Source organism: Tyto alba, unplaced genomic scaffold (genome assembly GCF_018691265.1).
Source record: "Tyto alba isolate M040663 unplaced genomic scaffold, T.alba_DEE_v4.0 Super-Scaffold_38, whole genome shotgun sequence".
Taxonomy (NCBI): Eukaryota; Metazoa; Chordata; class Aves; order Strigiformes; family Tytonidae; genus Tyto; species Tyto alba.
In genome coordinates this window covers 41,945,263-41,966,287 of record NW_024881313.1, presented here as the reverse complement: position 1 = coordinate 41,966,287, position 21,025 = coordinate 41,945,263, and the positions used below count along the sequence as shown (strand labels likewise).

The 21,025-nt window shown below is 39.8% G+C and overlaps 1 protein-coding gene across 2 annotated transcripts in view; it reads right to left on the bottom strand.

The window, feature by feature from the left end:
- Positions 1-21,025, bottom strand: part of SMARCD3 (SWI/SNF related, matrix associated, actin dependent regulator of chromatin, subfamily d, member 3) — a 70,402-nt gene that overhangs the window by 17,906 nt on the left and 31,471 nt on the right. The window contains exons 4-8 of one of the 2 annotated variants that reach the window (XM_033000359.2): positions 19,438-19,560; positions 7,186-7,308; positions 5,233-5,328; positions 4,620-4,721; positions 2,458-2,619 (exon numbers count right to left, since the gene is read on the bottom strand). In XM_033000359.2, coding sequence (XP_032856250.1) covers positions 2,458-2,619; positions 4,620-4,721; positions 5,233-5,328; positions 7,186-7,308; positions 19,438-19,560 — 606 coding nt within the window. The remainder of the gene's footprint in view (positions 1-2,457; positions 2,620-4,619; positions 4,722-5,232; positions 5,329-7,185; positions 7,309-19,437; positions 19,561-21,025) is intronic. The other variant, XM_033000361.2, reaches the window with a different exon arrangement.

The following is a 21,025-nucleotide window of genomic DNA, read 5'->3' as shown; positions in this document are numbered from 1 at the left end:
AGCCTTACAAAGGGAAAAGGGAGCAAGGACACACAATAGTGAGAGAAAGGGTGGGAGACTGGAAACTAAGGTTAGATGGATTTTTCCTAAAGATTCTCAGATTCCTACTGAACTGGAGTTAATGGTCTAAATTTAAAACCACTGGCTCTGAAAGCCTATATGGTTATAGTAATTCTGGTGTGTAACTCATTCAGTTATAATTTTCAGTCTGTACTGTGCTATGTCATTAAATATAACCCCAAGCACATCAGCATAGGATTTAGAAAAGCTGGTATACCAAATGAGAAGACCGGTATCTAAAAGGGAATGCTAGAGACATTGATGTGCGAAGTATTGCTCCCATACGTGATCTATGCACTTCCAGCTATGACTATGATTTTTTCCAGGAGTTACATGACTAAAACTAGATAGTCTACAGAAATATCATCAGAATAGAAGGCATTCCTAACCCAATTCCTTTACCCTCCACAACTCAATCTTAGAGTATTAGTGTGCAAACCAAAAAAACTCATGATGAAATGTTTCATTTGATTTATTGCGATCATTTTCCTACATAGTAACATTAGTTTTGAAAGTAAGATTAGCTTAGTAAGAGTAGGACAATTTTGCCAGACACCTAAGGAAAATGGAAACACTCAAATCAATCCTATTTATGATTTAAATCTATGCAAGCACCACATTCTTATGAAACTATTCCAAATTAGCCAGCTCTTGCAGGGAGTGAGGTTCAGTCTTCTAGAAAAGGAATCTGTTCCGTCTCAACTCTCTCATCTGACTGATCTGACTAAGTGAGAAGGCCCTCCTTCTTACCATAAGTAAGGTATAAAATGCTGTGCTGGATCAGACAAAGGACCTACTACATATCTACCACACTATCCTGCCCTTGATAGTGGCCAAAATTGGATACTAAAGGAAAAATGTAAGAACGGCAGAAACACGTACTGGTCCTTCTGCCACAGAAACTCTCCCAATCTCCACAGCTTTGCAATTGCCTTGCATTTATAACAGGCCAAGGTTTTTTTTTCCATTGACCGATCACTTTTGGAACTGATACACACTTTCAGCATTTGTAACGTTCTACCGCAAGGCATTCTGAAGTTTAAGTGTGCTCAATACCTTTTGTTTGTTTTTAATTTGCTACCTGACAGTTTCGAGTGCTGGCCTCTAACTATTTACAAAAATAAACAATAATTACACCTTGTTCATCTCTTCTATCCAGCTAATGATTTTTCAAATGTTTTTCACCTCCACTTTTCCACTTCCTCTTCATGCTAGCACAAACAAAACTGAGTCTAAATTTGCTATAGATAAATAGAGAATGGAAATCAAATCATCTAAGCAACAGAGTGAACAGTTTCATAATTTTGCTAAAAATTCTTATGTGGTTTTAAAATGTTATTTTCACTATATATGAAAAAGACTGCATGCTGCAATTCACAAAAAAAAACCAAACAGAAAACGAACAAGAGAGTGACTATATATTCCAGACTACTTTGTTTCTATATTCCTAAAAATATCCATGAATCTCACAATTATTTTGTTGTATTTTGTATTTTCAGATGTGAAAAACCCGAGTGCTACCTTTACATTTATTTCAAGCGTTGGTCACTTTAAACCATTGTAGGGCAAATTAATAACAGAAAATAAAAGCTTAAAAAGAAAAATGGGACCCAATTTTCATTGCAACATTTACTTTCAATGGTCACTAAAACATTATTCATTTATTATAACTGCCAGTAGTTTCCCTAAACAGGAGTATGTCAGAAACACTACGTTCAGGTACTTTCAAAATAAGTCTGGTAAGCCTGAAGCTACAGAAAAAGCCAGTTAAAATAGTGATAGCTCAGATAACATTACCTTTACAAAATAAATGTGATCATATTTACAGAAGAGGTGAAGATGCTTTTTTAAGTGGCCTTCTGGGTAATTCTAGAAGTCATTGTGAAAGACAAAAAGTCTTAATATACTACTTTGAAAACATCATGCAGATCATTGAAGGTATTTTATAATCTGAAGCAGATTTAGGAAAAAATAGCTTTTCTAATTCTGTCTTCCATGTCTTCTGTCCTTCATAAACGGGGAAAGAGAAGGGAAGAAAACAGGTCTACATAGGATTTGGCAATCATAATCCGCAGATTATGTCATGTTCCTTAGTACAAAATGATACACCAGGGCAAAAAAAAAAACAGTAAATCGATACAGTCAAAGTCCTCCTTCCTGGAAAGGCCTCAATTTATGTGGGAGTGCTGAACCACCAGATGTGGGTTTTTGACAATACTGGAACACGGAGAGGGTGCTTATTATATTAGTTGTAGTGACTGTTGAAAGCTATTCAGTACTGAAGATACTGCAAATCATTAAGGGAAAATAAAAATCAGTAATTTTCATCCATCCAAAATTTTTGAATGAATATTATAGTTTGCCTCTAAAGAGCTACCGTGTCCAAAAAGGAGTTACCTGCTGAAAGTACTTGTCGCAGTTAATGTATTCCTTGTCATGGGAGTCTTGCAGCTTATTTGTTTTGATGTACTGCCAGAGAGCCTGGATGATGGCTGATCGGGTCTGTGTGTGTATCCCCAGCAAACGGGCTAATCGCGGGTCCAGTTTAAACTGTGGAGGCTGTTAACAAAAGGAGAAGGAGACGGAGATGGCAACGGAGATAAAAGCAGACAGATACACAGGTATGAGGTTTCAGCTTTAATTCTCAGGGACTCTGTTCCACAGGAGAAGCACCCCATTCAATGGCACTGATTCCAAAACCACAAACTGATCAGATGTGTACAATTGTCGGTGCTCTGGAAGAACTCTCTCCAGGGTTTGAAAAGAAAGAGGGACATTTTACACGTGCTATGTACACAGGCTATCTGTATCCCATGCTTCAGGTAATAACAACTTGCATACAGACTCAGGGAAGAATTTTCCTTTTCAACACTGATGCATAATTTGACTTTAGGAAGTAGGAGAAGAAAAAGAACTGTCTTTCCTCTAAACTGCTGGAAGTTAACCACAAATAGAGAGAATGATGTCAGGATGATGCTTGTACCATTGCTAGTAACTGCTCGGCTGCCTCACGTCAACAAAGTACTTTGGAACTCCTTTTCAGGCATGCTCCCACCATTCTGCTGCATACCAGAAAAATTACCCAACCACAACTAGTCAATGGAATATTTTCCTTCTCCTGGCCTCTGTGATACAACTCAACTACCCTGTTCTCCATCTCTCGTAATATACATTCCTTGGATACTTTGGAATTTGATGCCTCTTCAAGTGTGTACCCATACTCAAGTTTAATATTTGCCATATTATTAGGCAAGGATTACTCTGCTGGGTGCCAGGTCACCCAAAGCTAGCTTTATAACAAATAGAGATTTAAGGACAAGAGAATATCTATTTTAAAGCATAAATTTACAATAATGGTGAGCATAACAAACATCATTATGTTGTCTCAACAATACAGATTCTCACTGGCTATATCAGCATTTCAGTTAGCTCATATGCTCCCTAACATTAATAACATTTTCTCTCTGTTAACATAAAATGTCTCTATCCTTGATAGATGTTATTTGCATGGAGGGGAAAGAAAGTGGCAGAGAATGAGTTCTTAAAGTTATACAATCAAAATGTATCTGAGACTGAACTGCCACTGAAAAGGGAGATGTCACCTCCCCTCAGCAGTGCATTTCTATCGATTCCCTTAAGACAACAGCACTTCTTTCAGGGATGGTTTCAATCAGATTACTGAGCTCCACAACAGCAAATCTCCATTGCTTGTGTCAAGAGAATGGAGACTGTGGCAGTGCACACCCATAACTGAAACGAAAGTAGCTTTTTCGAGCAGCTTAGCCTTACAACAGCTTACAACAGCAACAGTTTGAAACTGTGGCGAGGAACCTCTTTTATATTCTATCTCCAGGCAGAATAACCTAATTTGGTCTATTTGATTTTTTGTTGTTGTCGTTGTTCTTCCCTGTGACTGAGATCAGGGAACTGATTTGGAACTAAGTTTTGTTAGCTTTCAAATGGATCGGTTCCCTGACTTGTTTGCGTTCAGCCCACAAATACTACTAGTACAGTAGAACTAATACTGGCAAAAGAGAGTAAGCAGGAATGCCTAACAAGGCCCAAGAGTAATGGCAAATCTAACCCATGCAGGGCAATGTTGTTTTCTGCCAGATTAGGGTGCCAATGTAACCAAAATTTAACAAACCAGGAACGCTGTGAGGTCTGCTCTGAAAAAAAGGCTGCCACACCTACACCACTAGCTAAGGTACCACTAGTAAAAGCCACTCCTTTGAATTTCTGTACAGGACCACACATGTAACTCATGCACGACTTACCTGACTATTCTCTAAGAAGCCTGAGGTAGAAATGCATATTCTTTCTGCGGATGGGCAATAAAAATACTATCACAGCGCCAAGAACAATATTTTGTTAGACTACAATAGAAACTTACTCGATGTGTCCCCTTTAATTTTAAATAATTGGTCAATTCAGACTACGGACTATGTGACATTCTGAATCCAAATATACTGGGTTTTGATGTACGTGACAGAATGAATTTGCTCTGTTGCACTATGTCCCAATGGTTTTATTTTTCATGCCAAAAGCAGTGCACCGACCTGGTAGTCCAACATGAGGAGTAATGTGCACCGCACGCTGACGTCACCGGGTCTTTTCACCTGGAAGCCATCCGTTTCCTGGGTTGTGGGAGTTCTGTGCCACTGCCAAAGGAAGAAACAAGTAAGACGGTCAGTCTTTTTGTCACTGGTGTCTGTGGAGCTGCATCTTGCGCAGTACACTATGCAAGAATAAGACAAGTACAAGACTTGTGAAGATCTTGCAATTTAAAAAAAAAAAAAAAAAACAAAAAACAAAAAAAACCAAACCACAACAAAACCATCCCAAATCACTTCTTGCTTTGCCCTTACAATTCAGCTTCAGTGCACAATCCGTTCTGCTGTTAGCATGCTTGTTAGGAAAAATGCACACAATTTTTTCATTATTTCATACACACTAAGCTGTGTACTACATCACTATCACACCTACGTTTTCAGGCTATATAGATTTTCTGTTAGTAAACATTCTTAAAACTAATGGAATTTTGAAAACTTTGAAAATATCTTAAATGAGATAATGAATGCAAGGTAACTTGAACAAGGTAGACAGCGGGCACATGGCTGTTTATCTGTGCTAGCATCAGGTTTGTAAGCAAATGGTGCGTGACTGTCTTACCTCCACAAGATGGTTGTCAGGTCCATAAAGATCTTTGTCTAGTTCAATAACCAAACTCTTAAAAAAAGATGAAAACTTCCGTTTCTGTTTGCTGAGCTGTACAATCAGAAGAAACATGAATGTTTAAGGCTGCGTATATTAGTTTGTGTTCTATGGTTCCTTTTCAGGCTTTCTCTTTCTCCTGAACATTAATTCCTGTATCGACCACAAGCGTGATCAATCTAATTGAGTTCTCCCTCTGACAAATGCAGGGCAAGATGCAAAAATCCCAACGGTGGTGGAACACTGTACACTTAAGGGAAGATTTCCCTGACTCTCTTAATGTTATTGGGAAGGTCTGGCTCATAATGTGAACATGGCATCTGTGAGAGAGGGTCCAGAGGAAGCCACAAAATTGACCTGAGAGCTGGAACACCTCTCCTGTGAGGCCAGGCTGAGTTGGGGTTGTTCAGGCTGGAGAAGAGAAGGCTCCAGGGAGACGTCACTGCAGCCTTCCAGTGCTTAAAGGGGGCTTATAAGAAAGATGGAGAGACTTTTTAACAGGGCCTATAGTGCCAGGACAAGGGGCAATGCCTTTAAACTGAAAGATGGTAGATTAGGTATAAGGAAGACTTTTTTTACAATGAGGGTGGTGAGACCCTGGCACAGATTGCCCAGAGAAGCTGTGGACACCTCATCCCTGGAAGTGTTCAAGGTCAGATTGGACAGGGCTTTGAGCAACCTGATCCAGTGAAAGATGTCCCTGCCCATGGCAGGGCAGTTGGACCAGATGATCTTGGAAGGTCCCTTCCAATCCAAACCATTCTATCATTTTAAGGCCACCGTATACCTTTTAATTTAACAGCTTGGTTATTTTGATGAATGCTAAATTCTTGTTCTGATTTATCAGATGATAGTGAATTATACAAATTAATCATACAATAAGTAAAAGTATTTCCTTTTACATTTTTCCTTCCATTTATTTATCAGTACTTGCTGCTTCCTACACCACTCATCCTGTCTAACTTAAAAACTGGGAGTTTTATATTCACATAATCGGACTTTCAGATACTATTCTACTCTTTCAGATTTTATTCTGTTTACATAGAATAGAGTCCACAGGATTTCAATGAATTTCTTATTTAGTGCAGGTCTTTTAGAAATACATCATCCTTTGATTTAAAATTTGACAGTAATTGAGAAGCTGTTTTTTTCCAATAAAGAATCTCTTTCTTTGTTAAAGTATATACTCTAATTTCTAAACTGATTTTGTCTAACTTGAATTTCCAGATGCTGCACTTTTTCACCCCTTCATCCTCCAGCAAGATTATGATTATGTTTCATGTACAATTATCTCCAGACAGACAGATGTGCCTTGGAAGCCTTGCCCTCTCCATATATGCATGTTCTTCATCTGTTTATCTTATCGAATACTTAGCTTGTCAAGCCTGTTCAAATAAGTGACATCTTTATTAGGAAAGTCCAGCCTGCCTTGAAGAAAGCTAGATCCAGCACTGAGGTTTCTGAGGACTTCAGAATGATAATCCTTGCTCTGACCATCCATACATCCATCCTCTTGACTTCCCTACGAATAGCAACTACTCGCTTCTCCTTGCTATCCTACTCTTCACAAGATGCCATGCCTGCTGTAGGCCTGACTTAGAACACCTCTCATGACCGGAACCCTGCCGTATCTTTTATGAGAATTGTCTCAGGCCTGTTCTCTCCACCTCCTCCGATCCGTCCTGCCCTTAATTCTGCTCTATTTCCTGCCGCCCTCCCCACCCCTTCCCAACATTCCCATTATGGCCTTATCCCTCACTCCAGCTGGACATGGCACCTTCCCAGCATCAACAAGCCAATGCTGCCACTCAGAGATGTCTTGTCTGAGTCGGTGTCCCCAGTAAAGTCCACCACCCCACAGGACAATCTCTAGATCCTTGCCAGCCCCACTGAAGCACAGGTAAATCATACATCATCCAGGAGCTTCCCCTCCACTCGCAGCTCCCATGAAGCAATGCTGCCATCAGAGTCGTCAGCATCAGATTTTGCAGGATTAAACGTGTTGGAGATGTAAAGTCTCAGTTTCCGCTTTTGCTGTTATGCAAATAGAGAAAAGAAAAGTACACATCCAGTTTAAGTCTAAGACCTGAGGAAGCCACAGGAAAGGTGATAGTTACGCATTTAGTAGAGAATCTGCATGTTTAGTACAGTCGCCCCAGGTTATACTAGAATTAAAGTCTTGGTTACGCATACGAAAATACACTGAAGAGCTGAATCTGAGATTTCCTTCCAAAAACTACCGGCTATACAAACATGGTAAGTGGAGAAAAACAGGAGGCTGCAGGGCCAAGCCCATGAGGCTATACGTTCTGTACTTCTGGATTAGATATTTGAGAAAATGCTGTGAGAAAAGCATGATATGATGCCCTTCCTGTCTAGATCCTAGCTGTATTGCTAAGACACAGGTGCAAACCTCTTGCTACATGAAAGTCTTCCACAGTTGCATCAGTTCAGATTTGTAAATGGCAGTCATAAGTACAGCTAGTGCTGCAAATTACATGCCAGACACATCTCTGCCCATCTTCATTCTACCATCATACAGAGCCTGGTAATAGTCTTCCTACAGACATACACCTAAACACACATGCCCCGCTGCTGCCTAACCTTCCTCTTTAACTGCCTTCCACCCTGATCAAACATGCTGCAGCCCCAACTTGCTGTGAGACCCCAGTGGAGGAAGGCACTGTGCTTCATCCCTAACCCAGGTGTCCCAGTGTGTGAGAGATACAACCATGCCTACCTGTTGTAATTTTTATAGGCTATCTAAGGTTTCTCAATCACTGTACTGGCTTATGGCTATGTTATTTCCCAGTGCCCTTCTCTCCCCTGCACCTTGTGGAAAACCTGGCCTTTCACTCTCATGCATGGATTCCAGAAAATATATTGCCAACAATTTCTTTGGGACTCTAATCTCAAATATCCGTTTATAATATAATGACAAAAAGGCTACAGTTGGCGAGGTAATGCAGTCAAAACAACCTTCATACAACGTAAGAAAGGAGTAGGCTTGTAAAGCTTTCACACTCACACACACACATATAGGAAAGAAGGAAGTTATATACATCAAGTCAGGAAACTAAAAATCTAATAGAGGAATATGGGAGGCAGAGATGTATGGCTGAAGAGGAACACGAAAATGTCTACATTTTGCCAAATTTAGAGAAGACAGTGACAGAAAGGTTTGATGGAAATGGAGTGTCAATAGTATGCACTGACAGGGAACAGGATTTTCAAAAGTGCCAAGAGTCCTGAAAATGACAGGTTGACATAGATAGGAACAGGCAGATAGGTAGAAAAATATTCCTGGAAACCCACATTCTTTCTCCATCGTTTTCTACAGGATTTCTGTTGCTAAAGTGCTCTCTCATTATATAAATTGTTGTTTTTTAATGCCCCAGAATCTTTATTTGGTGTGAAGGACCTCACATTTCTAAATTCGCAACTCCTCAAAATAACTTGAACATCTTATGTACCGTTCCTAAATTTTATCCCCACCTGGATTATTTGCAAAACTGTATCTCTATACATAAGCAGCTTTTTTCTTAATAGTTCCTTCTAAATACTTTACTGATACTTCAGGTTTATATCACTGATTCCATTTCCTATTCTTCTGATTTCCAAATACACTATCTCTATTCTCCCTTTTACCCTGGAAACTCCTTCTCTCCTCATATGTCCCCACATCGAGATGGGAAGTGTGTCTGTCTCCTCCACAGTCTGACATCTCATCACTAAGATCATCCTCTGCGATAACATCCTATTAAAATTGGAATATTTTAGATGTCTTCCTTCCTCCTAGCTCTCAGGCTCTGCCTTGTACAGTCCACCTAAAACCAGTAACAACACCTAACTCCACCGTGAAATACAAAATACCTCTCCTTGACACTTTCCACCGTTTCCCTTTGCTAACCCCTTACCACTTTTCTTTCAAGTCATGCACAAGCCAGATGCAGCATACATTTTAGAACTGGTCTCATGCTGGGTTCCCTACGCTTTCCCTGCTCTGCCAGAGAGAGTCTGCATATCATTTGTATGTTTCTCCCACATCTCTCTCTTCAATTTACAGTGTTTTCTTCTACGCAATGAATTTGCTTTCTCAGATTTAATCCTTTCTTCACTCTAATCCCTATAAATCAGCCCACTTCTTCCACATTGTCATCAGAAAGGAACTTAGACTAATTATTAATTAAAATCCTAAGTAATGGCTATCTCTAAAGTTTTGTCCTACTTTCTACATATCTTGATATTAGATCAAAAATGATTTAGCCTTTGACTCCAACATGCTACAGACACTACCGACAACCTGTAAGTACTGTGGAATGCTGAGCCTTTAGCCTCTGCTAAACAAAGACATTCAACATCCAACAAGCAAAATGTATAATCTGCACCCTGGGGGTTTGTCTTCAAATTTTGGCTCAAAAGGTACTGCAAATTTACAGCACTACTAAGGCAGTGATTATCTCCCAAACGCAACCACAGAAAGACCCTTGCTTCTGACTCATCAGCAAATCAGTCAAATAGGGCAACTGCACAGCTGCAAGAGAACCCCCATAACAAACACGCTTTAAATCTAATAAAAATCTTCATTAGAACACAAAGCAGAATAAGGGAACATAAAGAAGGAAAACTCACATTTGCCAGGTAAAATGGAATTAAAAAAACAAGTTTTGTAAACCAAATTTTCTCTGCTCACATGTCCTTGAAAATGGTTCATTTCTTCAGGCTTGCTCTTATTCCAGCAACTCTGTGATTTCCGGGGTTGCAGAAAACTCTGTAGGGTCATTTCTGGGGAGACACAGAGAATCCTCTCTTTTTATTCCTTAAGATTCAGCTGTGTTTGTGCTATTGCCTTCTCTCAGGAGACTCCAAATTTCTGCTTTTTCTTCTGGCTTCTTACTCAGTGAGGTAGTCCCTCATCCTTTTTGCCTTGCTGACTGCGCTACCCTGCACTCCAGCTGGCACAATCTCCCCCTCCGATGGCTCGATGAAGCCAAAGGCACCTTAGGACATGACAAACATGAGTCTTCCTTTCTACAGCGAAGCCACCACCCTTTAAAAGGAACCTACACAGCCAACTGCAAACAGATGTCAGACATCACGTTGGTCATAACCAGTACCTCCAGACCTGACCTGCAGAGCACAGACAGATCCGCCAAAGACATTCTGGTAAGCAGTCAAAAAAAACCGTGAAAAAGGCATTTGCCCATGAACACCTGAACAGCCAAACATGTCCTCCTCTGTATAGCACTGTAGTGACCCGGAAATACTCAAGCTTCCACAACTACTTTTCTGAAGCTGCTGCCAACATGTCCACCTCCTCTTTGTTCCCTTATGAGTTGCTGCTCCACTTTTCCATTCTTTCTGCCCTTCCCAGAATTTCCAATACCACCTCTTCCTTACACATATCTAGTGTTGCCAGCACCACTGGCTCCTCATAAAAGCTACCTAGAGCAGCTCTGCTCAAGACATTCTGAGAGGCTGATTATCTTATCTTCCAGTTCGAGGAACCACACAATGGCAGTTGAACTTGCCCTACATACTCTTATCACCAACTGTCGTAATAGATACTCAGAGCATTCTTGAATACATTACTTGAGGTAATACAAACTTTGGCATTTGAAGAAAATACATTTAGAAATCTTTAGCAAAGCATGAGAACCATAGCTCTACAAATGAACATTTTCTTTAGACCAGCAGGGTCCTTCTCCTCTACCATGACTTTTCTCCTGTCAGCTGTGAGATACTGCCAATTCATCCGACAAAGCAAGATCCTGGCAGAGAACCAAGAGTATAGTCTGAATCCCTTCCAGTGACTAACAACTTGGAAGATGTCAGCTCAGAGGTGATCTTGCTCAAGGAGAAACACCACCAAAATGGCACAAAATGGTGGGTTTTACAGCCACTATACAGACTATAAAGTCTCCTTGGCTGAAGACACACACCCAAAATCACTGTGCTCAGTTCACTTATCAGTACTCCTGGTTTCCACAATAATGTCAAGTTCATATCCAGAAGGCTCTGAGAATGAGGTATTCTTCCATCTCCAGTTGAGCAACTCCATCTCATCCAGGCAGCAAGTGACACAACATCAGCTGTGTGCAGCTTGGTTACTTTGCAGCTTAAATACAGCAGTTCAATGTACTTGGGCAAGAAGCCACCGGCATTCAACATATTCTGCAAATTTCTTAGCAATGCACATTATAGCACAGATCTAAAATCTATTCTCTTCTCTGTATGGTGGCTTCTCAGAGAACAGATAAGCAACCAACCAAAACTTGTGGCTTTGCTTTTTACTGGCAGGATTCTCAGTAACGTGGAGGAAAAACTAAAGAGAAAACTTACAGCTCTAGGGCAAGAAGAAAGCATCGCATTTCATCTCTTCAGACACACTGAAACTTTATCACCCACAAAGACAAATCTCAATAAGGGAGAACTTCAAGGAGACTTGATCAGCGTTGTGAATCAAATAACCTCTTGTCCAAAAATCAATAAATGCTTAATCTGCTTATTCTCTAAGTGTAAGATACAGATCTTTAACATGCATCTTTGACTTATCTTCAGCAAAACAAACTTGAAGTAGCAGTAATATTAAAAAGAAAAGCCGTCCCCCAAAAGAGCTGTATTTCACTGACAATTTCTCCTGGAGGAAAAGAAAAGGAAAAAAAGAAGCATATGTGACAGAAGATTGGTCACGTCAGCGATGAACTTCTGCAAAGGGCTCGGCTACAACACCAGCACAAATGGCGGGAGAGCTCATGTGGAATGAAACAGATATAAACAGGAGGCTGACATGAACGCTGGAGCAGCAGAACTACAGCTTTTTCTCTCTCAAGTTCTTCAATGTCATCTTCACACAAATCAATACAGCTTTAATTTGAAGTAAATGGGTGAAATGCCGGAAATCCACCACATCTTCCAGAAAGCTATCTCTGGTTTATAGTGCCACATTTTTTTTTTTTTTCAGTTTCCATTAACATTAAATCCCTAAGAAGTCAAATCAGAAACTAAGCATCTGAAGATACCATGATCTGTGTGATATCCCCAAGACAAACCTCCAGCAACTGCTGAAGTTAGAGTTTTCTTCAGTGAACTCTCTGTTAGGACACAACACCTCCTGGACACTTCCAGGGAAGTTGTGCTAGGGATTTCAAACAAATTAACCAAGTTATCAGCAGATAGTCTATTGCTGACTGAATCAAGAAAATCTGGCTGACATTCCTATGAATAGTATTGTGTTAAGAGCTCTCTGTGCACATCTTAAGGATGCATTTCCGTGTATCTCAACACAGCATAAAAACCTCATGCACAAAGCAAAGGAAAGATTAAAATCTGTGTTTCTGTCTTTGCATTTAGAGTGACTGTTCCATGATCTCACAAAAACTGTTTAGGAAATAAAAAGAACAGTGGAAGATAAAGTAGCATGGAGACCAGAAATCAAGAGGCAAAAAGAACAATCACCACTAAGAACAAGCGTTCAACTCTGACCATTATAAAAGAATCAGAAGAAATAGAGAGTGTCCGTATCAGAACTGGAATATAGAGGTATTTCTCACCCAGAGTAGCAACAAACACGTCAAAATTTGTAGAAGAAATAAAATTATTTAGGTAACTCATGACAACAGACGATGGACAAGAACTTAAAAAAGGCCAACCCAAACCAGGAAAATCGGTGACTTGGTAGAACACGCAAGTATCATGAATACTGAAACTACCCAATATTTACTGAGTTCAAAATTGAACTAACGTATGATAAACACCTGTAGACAGTTCTATAAAAACTTCAACAACAATAAAAAAAAACTCAGAAAAAATCAAACAAATGTTATAGAGGAATAAACAGAGAACAGTATGTGCAATAGTCTATACAATCGGTTCCAGCAACTTATTTGGCGATTGTATACTATGCTCTTAGGAAGATAATCAGGAGGTATACACTGATGGGTGATAAGAACAGCTAGGAGCATTGAAAAATTCTTTCTCTACAGTGATTGTGAGAACTGAAGTTTTTACCGAAGAAAAGAGAACATTAAAGAACCTGAAAGACATATTTAAAATATGGGCTGATCTAAAGGAGATTAGGTGTTTGCATTTTCCTTATCTCACAATGCAAAAAGCAGAACGTAAAATTATGCCACAAGACCATAAATTCAAACCTGATCAATGGAAGTATGTCATGTATGCTACACAAAGCATAATGAATCACGGTTAACCCACATAACTCATTGTCACAGAACACAGATTTAAAAATTGCAGTTTTTTAAGCCAGAAGAGACTTTATTGTCCAGTTCTATTTCCTGTGCAACACAGGCTCTAATCATTCATCAAATAGGGTGGCTCTTTTTGAAGGACATCATCCATTGTTGACCTAAAGACTTGACATAATGAAAAATCCATTACATATCTGATATCTTGCTCTAGTAGTCGTAAGTATGCACATTAATCAGTCTCAATTGTTCTACTTTTGAACTACCAGCTGTTGTACCAAAGCCAGAAGCTCTTTAAACAAAAGCAAACAAACAAACAAACACAAAAGACAACAAACAAACGAACAAAAAACAGGGATGGAGCTGGAGTGGCTGTATTATGTACAGAACCCAAGAATATCCAGTCATACCAATATATGAGAATTTTAAAAGACGTCAGACCTTTCTGTGTCTTAATATAAACTGATCTCTGATTACTGGAATTTAGGTGGATCTGTTATCTAGAGTCGGAAGGGTTTCTGGCACCTTAGAAGTATTATGAAGTACTTATGAAGTATTTAGCACTGGAACACACTATCTAGAGAGGTTGTGGAGTCTCCCACTTTGGTAATATTCAAAAGTCATCCAGATACGGTCCTGACCAACCAGCTCTGGGTGGCCCTGCTTGAACAGAGGGGCTGAGCAAGATGACCTCCAGAGGTCTCTTCCAACCTCAACCAATCTGAGATTTTGTTACTGGTCACTTCGTAAGGACACTGATCTACACCAGCCTCATAATTCCTGTTGTCACTGCATGTGGGAGAGGGAGGGTGATTATGCAAGATTTAACCATGTTCTCATCAAACACTTAAGCCAGTTTGTAACGGGTTACGAATGCACATATACTTTGTGTGTTTGTGTTGAAACTGAGGAACCTTTTTCCCAGTGGCTTGATTCAGTCCTAACTAGTTAAAAGCAGTGTAGTATGCTAAGGCTCTGACAGTGAGTAACAATCCAGGCAACAAGCCAGCCAGTAATGCAGTACCACATGTTGGTGTGGTCCCACTGGCAACCCAGTCCTCTCAATAATAACGTGTAAGAACCCCCAGATCAGTCTAGAGAAGACAACCTGGAAACTCCTAGGGCCAAGTTCAGGGGTGTCCAAAAGGAGGTGGACTCACTTAAAGCCCACTGACTCTGAGGTGACCCTCAAAGACTGGGTGACTGCAGATCGATATATGTGTAAAGACTAAGGACGCTAAGAGAACCACAAGCCATGACCCAACTCTCCCAATGTATAACCACGTACTAATCTGATGATGTATCTGTTGCCAACTGATCTCCTCACACTAAAGAAACTGTAAGCTATTTGGCTTTTATTTTGTAATTTTATGGTCAATGATTAAAGATGAGAAAAATCATAATAAAATTCCCTCGATAAATTGTTTTATTTAAATTGAAATTGCCATAAATTCTGGTTTGCCTTCAACATATTTATACTTCAAAAGGCTCGTGCAGACATCTCCCCTGAAGAGTTTTCAAGTATCTGATCAAAACCATTGTAGTGCTTGATGGAGTACACCAACGGACCCTAGGGTCACTGAGCTGGCAGCAACAGTAAGTCCAGGTCACAGGTCTGTATCATGTAGTGCTTTTCAGAACCCATGAAGATACAATTTAAAAAGTAAATTTTTTGTTTCCCCTCCTTGATTTGGAGGAATTTTGCTTCTCTGACAGTTACAACCTCTCTCTAATTTCAAGCCTGATGTTTATTTAGTCACCTCTTCCCCATTTTTCTTGTGCCGGCATTGTCCTTCAGCCTAAATGCTGATACTTTTCTTCCCCTCTACTAAAAAGGCAACCACCCCCAATCCCTCCCAATTTTGTTTGTGTTTGCATATAAAAGCTAAGTGACAATCACAAGGTGAATCTTCCCTTCTGTAGGTTGTTCCAGAAGCTATTTTTTCACATGATCATTCTAGTTTGAATTGCTCATTTTGAGCACTGATGACACAGTATTCCAGCTTTAGCAACCAGATGAGATACCAATAGGGTCTTCTGCAACAACACTAGAGCTCTCCTGTTGCTACAGGGAATTCTAGACGCTGACTTATCCTAAGATTTTTTTTCTCTCAGTTGCATCATATTAAGCATAAGATTGTTATTAGCAAAATAATAAACCTCACCTTTAATGATGTTTCAAATCAATTGGCAACTATTTTATAGCAGAAATTCCTCCAATTAATCCCAGCCAGCACCAAGACCAATATGACAATCACTGAAGAAGAAGTACAGTGTCCATGTGCCACAGACCACAAAGTGCAGAGGGGAATCTACAAGAGCTAAAAAGTGATAGAGCTACCACTCCTCTCAGTTACCTTAAATTTTCTTTAGTAATCCCCACCTCTTTCTCCATAATGTCCCATAACGAACAAAATGCTTTGCTCAAGTTGGGGTAAACGATACCTACTGCATTTGTTGACTGAAGTAAGTGCAGGTTTGATTCCAGGAGTTCAGTAACAGTACGGTTCAGAGTATGACAAAAATCTCCAAAAATTGTTTGTTCCTCTGCCCCTAAGAATATCCCTTGGATGCTCGAGGTTTAGAATTCAGTATACAGAAGAGAGAAGAGACAGAACTGCAGAGCCCAGGTATGAGGTGCTGTGGACGCAAGGCATACTGAGCAAAAAAAACCCAGTCTTGCCTGAGAGAGCAGAGGACCAGGCAGAAACCTTAGTGTTTCAGAAAAAATGCAAATTCCCCCCTGCCAATAATCCAACAGCAATTCCTCAGTCAACTTACAACCTGAAAGCGGGGAAAGAATCTCAATTTACAAAACCAGAGAGAGAGACATTGTGACTGTATTCAGATGCTACTATTCTTTTGTACTGTCCTGAAAATGGAGAACCTGGGAGTAGATCATTTAGTCTGAGGAATTGCAACTACACACAGATCTGATAAACTCAATGTCTCACACCAGTTCCGTGTGAAAGAGTGACAGTCCCTGGATAACAGTCTCTGGTTTGGGTGAGACTAAACTATTGTCTGTGGTGCCAGTGCTTGGAGTAGGAACCTTGCTTGTGGTATGGGTCACTAGATGCCCTTCTTTCAGACAGGTGACCCCAGATTCAAGCCTTGGGATGAAAATCATGAGTCTTAAAATTATATTTATATCCACAACTGACTAGTTATATCAGTTTTCAACAATTGAGAGAGAAACAGGCACTTTTTAGGGCATGATTTATCTATACTTTTAAATATCTACTACTGTATGAGAAGAACTGTGCCCTGAATTCCATTGCCTAAACTGACTAAATCTCACAACTATAAAGGGAGCTCAGAGTGACTAGGTTACATATAAAGAAATACAATGTAGATGTCTATACTTAGCCAAATAAATCCCAACCCCAAAGTATACCATGGCCCTAGCCGTCCAGATTTTCTGTAATACATTCTTCTTTAATGACGTCTACTCATCTGGAGTTGAGCCATATGGTTTCTGTTTCCTTCAGGCCATGGACCTTGCTATATCTGTACCTCTAGCCACACTGCAGTCAAACATCCTTGTCTGCCTAACTGCCTCCTGAAAAGTCCCTTCTGGAATTCTGAGCACGTGAGTGGGTGGGTCTTCCATCGAGTCAGTCCAAGGACTCTTGCGACGAGTGGCATGCAGCAAATGCTGCTCTGCAGATGAGGAATTCTGAGACTCTTGTGATAGATGTAGTCCAAGAATGTAGGACTGACAGAAGAAGAGGAGAGAACATGCTAGTACCCAAAAGGCAGAAAAAAGACACCACAGGATCTAGACTGAAAAAGCTGGCAGATGAGAGGGGTTGCTGACAGTGGCAAACTGACCTGGCAGGTGGTAAAGGCTGTTTCCCCCCCCTTCAACCAACCACACAAGGTCTTCTTGCTTTCTGAGCAATCCCCAAATTGTCGTATGTTTCAACAGTGCAACTGTTCACAGAAGATCCAAGTAGGATCAATAGGCCCAGCGTATTTTACGTACTGTCCTCAATGAAAACTGTTTGAAACACTTCTCCAGAATAATTAGTCTTCTGACAGAAAAAAGCAGCCTGAGTAACACTAGACCATAAACCTATGGTTCCCAAAGACTGCTTCTAGCAACAACTCAATCACTGTTATCAATATGATAACAGCAATTACAACTAATAACTCTGAGCAGTCCTGCATATTCCCTACATATTATCACATATCTCAGACAAATTTTAATTTTTCCCAGGATTACAATCCCAGTTTAGGAATCACTGCTTTAAGGCAAGTATTTTAAAATTACAAGAATTTTGATAAAAGATGGAAATGCAGAGAAAATGTTTATTGCTGTTACCAATGCTCCAACTATAATAAAATGAAAATACTTAATATCAGAACAACACAAATTTATCCAGGCTTAGCTATATTTTGACAGGTCTGGAATTTCACAGCTGCTACTTGCTATGTCTAGACATGAATTTGAAAAACATCTGTTTGATCATTCTTTAGATGTTAACTAGCTGAGTAACTGATACTTAAAATGTGTTTGCTGAGCCCCAGACAGAAAAAGATTTTTCTGTCTACAGTTTCTGTAGAGTGCTGTGCCTCCTATACTGTTCCCCATTACAGGCCCTGAATATCTCCACTGTACAGCTTCGAGCTGGAACCTCATGCACCGGTCAATTCCCTAGTTAAAAGTTTGCCACAAAATGAACCTCTTCCTGCAGATTTATGAATGCGTGTCTAAGTCTTCAATTACTTTTGAACATGGCCAAGTTCCTAGCTGGTTTAAAATAATGGTGTTCTACCCACATTACGAAGCTAAGACAAATTATTCCTTCCGAGACTCCAATCAACTATATACAACAATTTTTGACTACAAACTTGTGATTTAAACCATCCAGGCTTCAGTTTCCTATCTATCTATAAAGTAAGCATGTTAACGGAACTCAATTTTTTCGTTTTTTTCTGTTTCTTTCTGTTTCGTATGTATCAACTGAAGAAATATCAGAGGGGAAAGCTTTTCATATCGTATCAGACACCTGTGCAGTGACAAACAGAATGGAATCTTGATCTTAGCTGGGCTGATACCCATTACTGTGTTACACACAAGAACGACAGCTTTACTTCACAGTAGACATACAGCTACAAAACTCTTCATACTACAGAATTTACTATATGAATGAGTATGAGCATTCAATACAGTCACAAGAACTTGAATATAGATATGAAAATGAATTCCTCACAATAAGAGTTGCCAAACGTTGGAATAGATTGCCTGAGGAGGATGTGAAACCTCCATCCTTGGAGATTTCCAAAATTCAACAAGGCCTTCACAACCCTGTTTTGAGCAGGAGGTTGAACTAGAAGAATTCCAGTTTCCTCCAAGCTAAACTTTTCCCTGATTCAGCTCAACAGACTCAGAAAACTTAGGAAAAGACCATTTCAGTGGGATATTATGAACAGTAAAGTGCTGAACTTGATCTAACAGAAATTGCAGAAAATGTCATCCATTCTTTTCTTACATCCTTAAACAGACTATGTAAACGTGTACATTTTTGCAGGATCTTTAACAATTTTTCTGTAAGTAATTCTTCCCATTATATGTTCTGTTATTCTACAAGTTTAGCTTTTGACTGAATTCTACTAGGAAATTTAATACATCTCTTCAGCACACTTCTCTAATCTCTTGTTTTATTCTTTTTAATCATCCTAATACAAAGTTCCAAAACCAGTGTTTTGTTTATCCACAAGCTATTATTCCCCTTATTAAAGGCTTTCACAATCTAGAGCAGGTAATATCCACAAAATTTTCTCCACCTCTTTTCCATGCATGCTGCTCCCCAACTGCTTATTCTTAGGAGCTTTGTCTGACCTGTTTCAAAATATCTGTTAACATAACCTTTACTGGAAATATCATTCCACCATTTAATATAAGGATTATTTTTTTCCCCCTAACTCAATCTACAAATTTTTCATGACATACCTTCATTGGCCTCTTCAGCGCTTCCTGAATATCCACACGCTTCCGCATAATGGTCTGGTCTAGTTTGCGTTCAAAGGCCAACAGATCCATGTAGGCCTGGGACTCAGGAACCAGCTCCCGGATCTGAGAAGGAAGCAAGGAATAACCAAGCACTGGAAGCAAGAATCTGCTATGTTCCAGAGCAACAATACTGTCATCTTCCCAGCCCTCAGACACACATGATCAGAAGGAGTTATCCCTAAGAGAGCAGTTCCCAATTAGTGCGGCAGGTTTCAGTGGCATGGTACAAGCATACGACTGAGAAGCTGGAGCACAGAACTAAAGCTAATGAACTCTGGAAGACACACACTGGATCCAGAAGGCCCGAATCATGGCTACTTTTTTTCAAGTGAGGCTTACCTACAAGTAGCCTAGGAGCCACTGCTCTTGGCAACGCAAAGTATGGTAAATTTGGCCTGTTTAAACTAAAAGTGCTAGGTCTCTCTAGACTTAAAATAAAGGGTGCATGTTCATGCTATTTTTTAAGAACAAGAATTACCCATCATAAGTAAAAACTGCCATTTAGGAAGTCAACCTTTGTGAACACATCTTGGCTGAGGTGAAATTGACTTTCACATCAAAATTTCAACATCATCAGCTACGAGGTGTCAACTTTCAATCTTGCCAAATTTTACTGGTATTTTAATTCATTAGCTAAACTACATTAGTTCTATTAACAACCTCCCTTTTTATCTTCCCTTTTCCAGAGAAGTTAGCAGAGGAAGTGGTACAGAGTTGGTCAGGAGGAAGACCTAATGATCTGAGCTTAGAAATGAGCAAGTATACTCTTACATGAAAAAGTTGCTTCTTAATTGGGAGTAACTCATGCAGGCAAATGATAAAAGAAAGGAACTGTAAGTATTTATAATAAATCTACTGGACTACCTTCTCTATTTCTACAATATTCACTCTAGTTTTCACCTATATAACTAAACTATTTAACTGCTAGAACACTTCTGTTCTATAGGAATTAAAAGCTAGTTGGTATTCCTGTCTCGCTTTAGAATCAGAAGTCTACAGTTTTAATTTGGTGTAGGGCACAAATACCTATGTGAGAGACACCGGGCATGCACCTATTCGCTATGTTCTGCAAGGACATAAGAATTATTGCACAAGGTCATCCCAACAGTCGTCTATACCAGTATTGTGTCTCTGACAGCATTTGAAAGTTGTTGCCCTTTAGTACCTACAACAGCCTGGGGCATGGCATTCCAGAACCTCAACAGGCAGTGTGTGAAGAAGTACCTCCTTTCGCTCATTTTGAACTTGCCATCTGCTAGCTTCTTTTGATACCAACTTCTTGCATAGATGGAGCAGCAGTGGGCAGGCATTCCCTATGCACCTTCTCAATCCTGCTCAGACATTATATAGTTTTTTGTCATCTCTTTCTTAGTATTTTTTCTTTTCCAACCTGAAGAGGAACAAATCCTCCCTTCTGTATTTAGACTGATCAAGAGTATCAAATAAATGTCTCTTTCAACCTTGTTTGTTTGTTTGTTTTGAGGTGCTAGAACGCCTGCTCTATTTACAGCAGGACGGACACTTTGGA